Below are 9661 nucleotides of genomic sequence, written 5' to 3'. Positions count from 1 at the left end.
ATATAAAAATAAAAGTGCCGCCCTTTATTATTTATAGTGCTGGGGGAACAAAATTCAAATTCCGTTTCCAACAATGAAAACTAGAGAAGTTATCATACAGAATCCTAAGCATTCTGGAAATGGATTTTGTTGTTGTTGTGTGTCACACTGAACTGGATCCAACAGAGCCAGGACGAGACTGTCCCTCTTTCTCCATCAGATCATCTGCTGGGTTCGAACCATGTGCCTTCAGGATTGCAGCACAGCTTCCTGCCACTAGGCCATCAGTGCTCCCTTCAGGGACTGTTTTTAAAGGATAATTTATCTCAGAGGAAATGTTAATACGTAACATTTTAAAAGCAAAGGATATAGCATTTACTTTATCATACTACTATGATGATAATTTTAAAATATACTGATTCCATAATTATATAAATTCAGACTCCCTGGCGGTGCAGTGATAACTAAAAGGTCAGCTGTTCAAATCCACTCTTCGACAGCAGTGAGTTGGGCTGGGTTTGGTACCTATCAAGCTTCATCCAAAAAAAAAAAAAAAAGAACCAAGCAAAATCTCTACCCTTTGCCACAATTTTAAGAAGGAAGCTGCAGTGTATATGCCCAGCTCTGGTGGCACTGTGGTTAAAGTATGCAGCTGTGAACTAACTGGAAGGTCAGAGCTCCGGGGTGAAGAGTCTGCCAGCTTTTGGAATGAATGACGGCCTCGCAAACCCGCAGTGCAGTTCTACTCTGCACTCCAGAGCTGCCGGGAGTGGGAACAGCACACAGGCAGACGGCTTGTCAGCTCCAGGGCCTCAGCCACGGGCACCCAGGACAGTGCCTGCAAGGCAGCTGGCTCTCAGGTATTTGCATAGAAACATACCAATTTTTTAATTGAGATTTTATTGTAAGTTTATAAAGAACTTGGATTTCTATTCATTCACTGTTGCACATTTTCCTCCCTGTCCCGTCTGCTCCCCCACCCCAGTTTGCTTTTTCCTTTGGAAAAAAAGTTCTTTCATTGTTATACAGTCCCCCCCCCACCCCAGACCACTTTACTATGCAGCTTACTCTGGACTCTTGTCATACCAATAATACCTAATCATGTATTTCTTTTATATAGTTCTCTCCCTTGTCTGTTTCAATGCCATGTACATTATTTATTCCCTTTTCTTAGTTTTCCCCCCGCTATCAGTCCTGTTTTATAACAGGAGCATTATACAGTATTTGTCTCTTTGTGACTGAGATACTTCCCTCAGCATAATGTCCTCCATGTTCACCCATTTTGTATATTTCATGAGTTCTTTGTTTTTCAATGCTGCGTAATATTTCACTGTGTGGAAATATACACACACACAGAGCTTCTTAATCCATTCGTTTATTGCTGCTTTGTTCACAACAGCAAAGAGTTGAAAACAATCCAAGTGCTCATAAACACACCAGTTTTTAACACTGACTCGCTGTAAGGCAGGAATATGAGCATATACAACCTCTTCCTTTCTTCTGTACACCTTTGACTTTTGTGAATGACTTCTCTAAAATTTTATTGTCTTTTGAGAAAGCTGAATGGACATTATTAAAGCATTTATAATTCTTTGTTTAGCAATCACTCTTTTTTTAAAAAAAAAATGTATTTTATTTTATTATTTTGTGTGCGTGTACCATCAAATCGAATCTGACTCGTACAGGAAGAGACTGTCATTCCTTTTCCAGCAGAGCATTTGTTGGATCTGAACTGCGTGCCTCTGGGATTGCTGTGCAGCTTCTTGCCACTAGGCCACCAGAGCTCCCTAGCAATCACTCTTTTTCTTTTTTTTTGTTGCAGCTTGATACTTCTTTATTCTGGTAATGGTGCTTTTTTTCGCAATCACTCTTAATGTCAAAATCTTAACACACACACAGGCTGTCTCTAACTTAAACAGAAAAGTCTGTGGTGATGTGATTTGAGATTTTTTCATTTTCTTCTGCATGCTAGTCTGTATTTTCCACATACTGTATCATGTGAACTTTGAAATAACTACTGAATTACTCACTGTGGGGGGTTTATAGGTAGGCGTACTACCTGCTTCTTTATACTCTTATGAACATTCCTGTTGTTCTATGAGAAAATCCTACTTCTCAATATGGAGAAAAACCCTGTAAGGAATGGTTGGTCAGTAGAGCCTAACAAAACTACTAAATCAAGGAAAAAGAGAACTTTAAAAGACCACTCGTTTTGTGGCCTTTCCCCCTTATCTCCCTTCAAGGAGGAAGGTCCATCCCTTTGGGGATGTAACTTTCTAATAAATCTAGCACTATTGTTTACCCAAGGGGTAAACATTTAAAAAAAAGAAGACCAGTAGTTTCATAGACTACTGATAATTCAAGAGAACTCCGTGTCGTCAAGAGGAAAAGAACAAACTCTGTTATCATCCAAAGCAAACCCTGCTGCCAAGTGCATTCCAACTTCAAAAAAGCCTGCAGGACAGGTTAGGGCTGCCCCACTAACCCATGCAGTAAACCCACAGGATTCCCACGGCAGACTGTCACAGCTTTCTCTCAAAGCTGGGCTCAAAGGGCCAACCTCTGAACAGCAGCCAACGATTCATCAGCGGCGCCACCAGGACTCCTTTACTGCGGGCTGCTTAAAACTGGAAGAAATGCAGACCAAAGCCGCACAAGCTTCACAAGTGACTGACAGGCTTGAGGTCAAAGTCCCTCAACCAGGGAAGGAGGAAGACGTGGATGCTAGTGAATGGGAAATTTTAGACTGGCTACGTCGGAAGCAGGACATCTCATTCAATCGCTTCACAAAGTATGCCCAAAGTGGTGCATTATTAAGTGGCACAGGAGACTGGAAGATTACCAGGAGATGGAAAACTAAAACTGATGTCAGGTGAAGGAAGAAAACTGGTGAGACTGACAAGGTGCTTTTCAAGATCTTCAGCTGGAGTGTGACAAGAGGCAGGAGTGTAACACACACTGTCCAACTGAAAGCGGGCACACTGTCATCAAAGGTCTGTGCTGGTTACTTCACCAACTGCTGACCAGCACAGCTTTCAGAGTCACATCTAGTTTAGAATTTTCCAATTCAACCAGGAACTGGCACAGTAACCTCCTAATGACATATAGCAAAATCACTAAGCTGTTCTTGGTTTTGTATGTATTTAAAACGTGGTAAAAAAATTTTTATTTTTCATATATTAAACTGTTAAGAGGGCATTCTGGGCTGCTTTGGAAGATAAGGTAGTAAATAAACACAGTGGTATCTACTTCACTAGACAGCACTTACCAACATATTCAGTAAGGCAGGAAACAAAATTTGTGAAAAGTTTATCTAAAAATCACTCCCTTCAGGCATTATCTTCACTATGCAGAAAGCCTTATCACAATGTCCCAGGACAGGGCTGGGCATGTTTACAGCTGGGACTTTTGCTATGATGCAACGTAGTATGTACACACTGCATTTGGCGCTGGGGGTGGGGGTCTCACGGCAACTTTCACAGTCCTGTGCCATTCTCACAATCACACCTGTGCCTCCAACCACTGCTGCAGCCACTCAGTCACTCCAGCTCTTTGAGGGCCTTCCTCTTTTTCACTGGCCCTCTACTTTTCCAAGTATGATGATGCCTTGCTCCAGGGACCAGGCCTTCCTGAAAACGTCTCAAGTATGTGAAGCCAAGCTTTCACATCCTCTCTTCTAATGAACATTCTGATCACATTTCTTCCAAGATGAACTTGCTAATTTTGGCACTGTGTATATATTTAATGTTTTTTGTCAATAACAACATTGAAAAACATCATTTTTCCTTATTCCTCATCTAACTTTCACATGTATATAAGGTGAGTGAAAATACCAAAGCATGGGTGAGGTGCACGTAGTCCTCAAAGTAACACTGCTCTTAGCACGTTAACATGGTCCTTGACAGCAGATGTGCCTATGCACCATTTCACTCTTTTTTTTTAAGCAAAGTAAGTGATAATGTTTTTTTAAGGCAGTAAGACAGAGCCACAGCTCGTGAAAAGGCCACGCAAAACAGCATAAGTGACAAAGAAAAGACGAGAGAATGGGGGGACGCACCTCTTGGAAAGACAGGTGAAACCAGACCTTCCAGCATGACGCCAGAACAAAAGGAGAGCAACAGAGCACCTCATTTGATGCTTACCTGCTCCTTCCACGGGCACTGATTAAAGACACAAGTAAAATCAAATCCTACGCAACTGCAATCTTTTTTCTATATATTATGATGCTGTTTATTGGTCCAGTTGTAAGGAATATAGATTTCTTTTTTTTAAATTTTATTTTATTATTTTTGTGTGAGTGAGTGTACCGTCAAATCAGATCTGACTGGTACAGGAGGAGACTGCCCCTCCTTCCCCGGCAGAGCATCTGGTGGATCCGAACCGTGCGCCTCTGGGATTGTAGTTGCAGCTCCTTGCCACTAGGTCACCAGAGCTCCCCTTGGAATATTGACTTCTTGATGTTGAGGAGTGATTCATATTGAAAACTGTAGCCTCAATCTTCATCAGTATAAACCTCAAGTCATCTTTGTTTTTTGCTGGCAAGTTGTGTCAGTCGCATGTCACAAGCTAAGGAGTCTAACTCCACTCCCGATGCCATGTTTTCTTTATATAGTCCAGCTCATCAGATTATTTGTTTACTATACAGACTGAGTTGGTAATGTGTCCCCTTATGGTCAAGAGAGAAGCTGTTTAAACAATATGTTGCTAAGCCCAAAGTTAACTGTTCGGGCCCACCAGCTATTCTAGATTAGAAAGGTCAGGCAGTTTGCTTCAGTAAAGACTAAAGCCTTGGAAACATTTATAGGATAGTTTACAATGTCCTATATGGTCATCATGAGTCATACCAGACAGGTGAGAATGGGTACGATCAAGCAATAGAGACATGGTTAAGGAAGATAATTACAGAATTTAAGAAAGAAATGAAAACATTTCCAATCTGGAGTGTACATTTAAACCCACCGGCAATATACTGACACACAATTTAATCTGCAAATTGCTAAACCAACTAAAGAAAAGTGATGGACCCAAACAAGGAACTGGAACCGGCAACACTACAGTCTCAATAAAACACAGGATACTTTTAACTGTTAGTCAATGTTTTAAATATCTCTCATTTTATCTTAACTAACTTGGCTTTACAATCTCCTAATTCAAAACTCTTAAAAAAATACTCTTTTTTTAATTGTGTGTGTGTGTGTGTGTGTGTGTGTGTGTGTGTGTACCATCAAATCAGATCTGACTGGTACAGGAAGAGATTGTCCCTCCTTTGCCGGCAGAGCATCTGGTGGATTCGAACCGTGAGCCTCTGGGATTGCAGTGCAGCTTTTTGCCACTAGGCCACCAGAGCTCCCCCAAAAAACACTTTTTTTAATAACGGAAGAGAATGACATCCATTTTGCCTGACTTATGAGAAATCTGAACTCAATGATGAAGAAAGTGACAGTAAGGTTGGAGGAAGACTCAACAACCTGCATTATAGAAAAACCACAACCTTATCTGCTCAAAGTGAGAACTTAAAACACATACTACAGAAGCAAACAGAAGACTACAGCCTTCAAAACAGATTGCATCTCAACACCAAGAAAACAAAAATCCTCACCACTGGACCAAAAGGCGACATCAGGATAGATGGAGAAATGATCAAAACTGTCAACAATTTCAAATTTTTTGAATACACAATCAACACTTCTGGTGCCAGTAGAAAAGAAATCAAAAGACCTGGTGCATTGGGAAAACGTGCTGTCAAAAGCCTCTCCAAAGTGCTGCACAGCAATGGTGTCCAATTTAAGACTAAGGTGCATCTGATTCAGGCCACAGTCTTTTCAATACTTGTTATGCACCTGAACGTTGGACAATCAATAAGAATGACAGAAGAATAACTGATGCCTTTGCACTGTGATTTTGAAGAGTAGTAACTATCCCATGGGCTGCCAAATATGTTCCTGAAGGCAAGGATGGTGAAACTTTCATCTCACATACTTCGGGCATGCTGTCAGGTGTGGACAGTCCTTGGAAAGGGATATCACGCTTGGAAAGGTCAGCGTAAGAGAGTAACACTTTCAACAAAATGAAACGACACAGTAATTTTAACAATGGGCTCAAGTAGATCAGAGATGGTTAAGATGGTACAGGATACAGCAGGGCTCAGCTCTGCTGTTCAAAGGGTCACAATAGCAGGAGCAGAAAAGAAGTTTAAGGTGGCACGGCGGTTAAAGCGCTCGACTGCGACTTAGAAAGTCCGTGGTTGGAACCCACCACCTGCGGGGAGGTGGGGGGAGTCTCCTCCTGCAGAGTTTTACAACATCGGAAACCCCACTGAGTAGTCCAATCATCCCAAAAATCTCTCTATGAGTCAGAATCAAACAGTTGCCAGTACAAGAAGTTTGCAACTACCTTGTTAGTAAAAGCAAAAAGACAAGCGGAGTTACAAAAGCCAAAAGTCTTAATCCAAACTGCTCAGCACCCAAGGTCTCCGAAATCCCTCTCTAGCAGTGTTCTGTTCGGTCGATTCACAAAGCCATGGAGCTCGGGGGGCTGGAGCGTGGTCCCAGCAGGAAGGAAACTCTAATTCCGCCAAAACAGCCAAGAAGAGGCACGAAAACAAAAGACCCAGCGGCGGAGACGCGCCGTTGCAGTTCCTCTCTAATTAATCCCCTTGCCTTCCCAAGGCCGCCCCCCGCACCGCGGTGCACGGCCCCGGGGCGGCCGAGCCGAACCTCCCAGCTGCCCCGCAAGCCCGGTCGGGAGGTGTGTGGAGGTGGACAAGCGCAGAAAGAGCGGCGCCGCGCTGCAGGTCCCCTCACCGTCATATTTGAGGTCCGAGCCCTCGGCAGGGAAGTCGATGGCAGGCGGCGCACTCACAGCTGCCGCCCCGTCGCTCTCCGCTTCGCACTCCTGGGACCCAGAGCTGTCCTCCAGCATCGCTGGCCGCGCGAGGGCCGCCTGCCGGGCCGCCCTCTCGCTCAGCGACGTCTCTACTCCCACCGATCGTCACCGAATCCAGAAGTCGATCTTCGCCTGCCGGAAGTCCCTCCCGAGTCGCTCCGGGCAGCCATCAGAGTCCAGCTTTCTAAGCGCTCCGCTCTTTACCCCGCTCCGGAAGGGCGGTGCAGGCGCCCTGAAGGGCTGTCCCTCCGGCTCCGCGTGCTGGGCTCTTCAGTTCCGCTGGATATCCGCAGTGAGGGGTGCGCCCGACCTTCATTCCCGCCCGGTCCTCGAGCCAAGAACCTGCCATCGGGGTTTAGAGATCGGATCCCACACAGGTCCAGAGCGCATAAGAACCAAGGGTCCTCAGAGCCAAACCCAACTAGTTCCTTTACGCAGATCCTAACGTGTGCTTTTCTGTTATTTGTATGTCTCCCGCTTCCAAAAATTCATCTGCAAAACCTATCTCCAAGAACGGACCTTTTTCAATCAACTTTTAAACTAGACTAACACAGAGCATTGTAACTGCATTCCAAAGGGAATCCAACCAGCAGTAATCCGCTGTTGTGAAGAACTTTAAAATGGTAAGTTTTCAGATGGCGATCTTGTTACGTGCCCTAGAGTCGACTCCGACTCACAGCGACCCTATGTACAACAGCTGTCAACACAGCTCTGTCTTGAGCCAATTTCACTGTCTCCGACACATCTACCCCACTGGGTCAACCCATCGCATCTGTTCCTCTTCTCCACTATCTCTCTACCCTTTCAAGCATGAAGTCCCTCCCAAGGACTGGTCTTTCTGTGCAACATGCCCAAAGTACAACAAATAAAGCTTCAAAATCCTTCCCTCTAAGGAGCAGCCTGGTTTCACCGTCCCATGGTGTATGTTCGATACTCTTCTCCAGCGCCACAACACAAAAGCATTGATTGTTCTATCATCCTTAGTCATTGTCCAGCTCTCTGACACAGAGCAGGTAATTGAGAAGACCATGGCCTGGTTGTAGAAAGCCCTGTTGTTTTCCTTCTTTCTTTCAAATACGATTTTTTTTTTTTTATTTTTTACCTTTTTTTGGTTGTGATTAGTGCAGGAAAATGAAGTCTTGAAAATACCATGGACTGCCAAGAAAACAAATAGGTCTGTCTTGGAGAGGGTGAAACCAAGCCTCTCCTTGGAGGCTAGGATTTTGAAGCTCAGGCTCATGTGGCCAGGAAAGATCAGTCCTTGGAGAAGGACATCATGCTCGGAAGGGTGGATGGACTGCACAGGAGAGGAAGACCTCAGATGAGATGAATTGATACAATAGTTGGGACAATGGGGGTTGGTGTGTCAGAATTAGTGAGACTGTCTCAGAACAGGGAAGCACTCAGAGCTGTTGCACACAGGGTCCTTATCCATAGCAAGAGACTCAATGTCACATTAACAACATACTATGACAGGTTTGGAAGCAGGAGTGGCATACACTTCCTAAATAACATGCCTCCAGGAACTCTATGAACTTTAATAAATGTTGATAGCTGTACAGGGGCTTCAGGCCTTTTGTTCATAGGGTCGCTAGGAGTTGTGCTTGACTCCAAGTCAATCAACAACAACTGCCTTTCTCTGTTTCCATTTGACTATCCTCTTCCTTTTTGCTTTCTCAGCTTACTCTCCCTGGGAAAATGCTGTCCTTTTGACCTTCCGATAGTTGGTCTAAGGACTGAGTATCCTGGATGTTACTATTCACTTTATATGAATTTTTACTCTTGGGCTGAAAGTTGAGCCAGAGGGGTGTGTGACCAGCTCAAAGGGTGACTAAACGGTAACAATCTCAAAGGTTTTCTCAGTTTCTTTTTTTTTTTTCAATAAAGCAGAGTGAGAGAGTGTGACTGGTACAGGAGGCAATTGTTCCTCCGTCTTCAGCAGAGCATCTGGTGGATTTGAACCGTGCACCTCTGGGATTGCAGTGCAGTTTCCTGCCACTAGGCCACCAGAGCCCGCCGGTTTTCTCAGTTTCTATGAGAGCAGGTCTATGCATAATCCCAGGAGAAGGAAATCATGCTGGATAGGAAGCCGGTCAGGGGAAAAAAAAGACTCTGAAGGGGACTGACAGTAGCTGCAAATGGCGCTTGAGTACAGGACCGTGGGAACAGTTGCAGGAGCAACGCTTCCTTCTGTGACACCCAAGGTAGCCAGCCATAAGCTGGAAATGGCTTGCTGGCAGGAACCAGAGCAAACAGCACACGCCCAAAGATAGGTTGCATGTATAAGAGTGTTTACTACAACGTAGCCTGTAACAACAAACTTAAAAGGGATGTTGTTGTTGTTGTTATGTGCCCTCGAGTCGCTTGCGAGAACAATATGGATACTGCTACATAAAATTACAAATGCATGCAAGGAGGTATCATGGAAAGGTTAAAATGAGTCAAGGTGATCCACATACATCTTTAAGGCCACTGAAGGCAGGACCAAGTAGAAAGGGCAAATTGGAGAAGGCTAAACATAGTGGTAATAGCTAATGTTTTTCTTTTTTTTTTAATTTTGTGTCTGTGTACCGTCAAATCGGATCTGACTGGTACAGAAGGAGATTGCCCCTCCTTCTCCAGCAGAGCATCTGCTGGATTTGAACCATGTACCTCTGGGGTTGCAGTGCAGCCTTTTGCCACTAGGCCACCAGAGCTCCCGGGCTAATGTTTCTTAAGGACTGGTTTGGTATGCTGTTTTAAGTGTTTTTATACATATTAACTTATTGACCACAACAAATTTATCAGTAAGATGCTA

General features: G+C 44.2%; 1 protein-coding gene across 1 annotated transcript in view; it reads right to left on the bottom strand.

Annotated features, from left to right (window-relative positions):
• The window catches only part of EIF2AK1 (eukaryotic translation initiation factor 2-alpha kinase 1), a 34320-nt gene extending 27420 nt beyond the window's left edge, over positions 1-6900 (bottom strand). Inside the window, exon 1 of the mRNA XM_006889760.1 lies at positions 6783-6900. Coding sequence (XP_006889822.1) covers positions 6783-6900 — 118 coding nt within the window. The remainder of the gene's footprint in view (positions 1-6782) is intronic.
• Between the last annotated feature and the right edge of the window lie 2761 nt (positions 6901-9661).

Source organism: Elephantulus edwardii, unplaced genomic scaffold (assembly GCF_000299155.1).
Source record: "Elephantulus edwardii isolate Elephantulus edwardi_28Jun2011 unplaced genomic scaffold, EleEdw1.0 scaffold00080, whole genome shotgun sequence".
Classification (NCBI taxonomy): Eukaryota; Metazoa; Chordata; class Mammalia; order Macroscelidea; family Macroscelididae; genus Elephantulus; species Elephantulus edwardii.
This window is presented reverse-complemented; position numbering and strand designations above follow the sequence as displayed.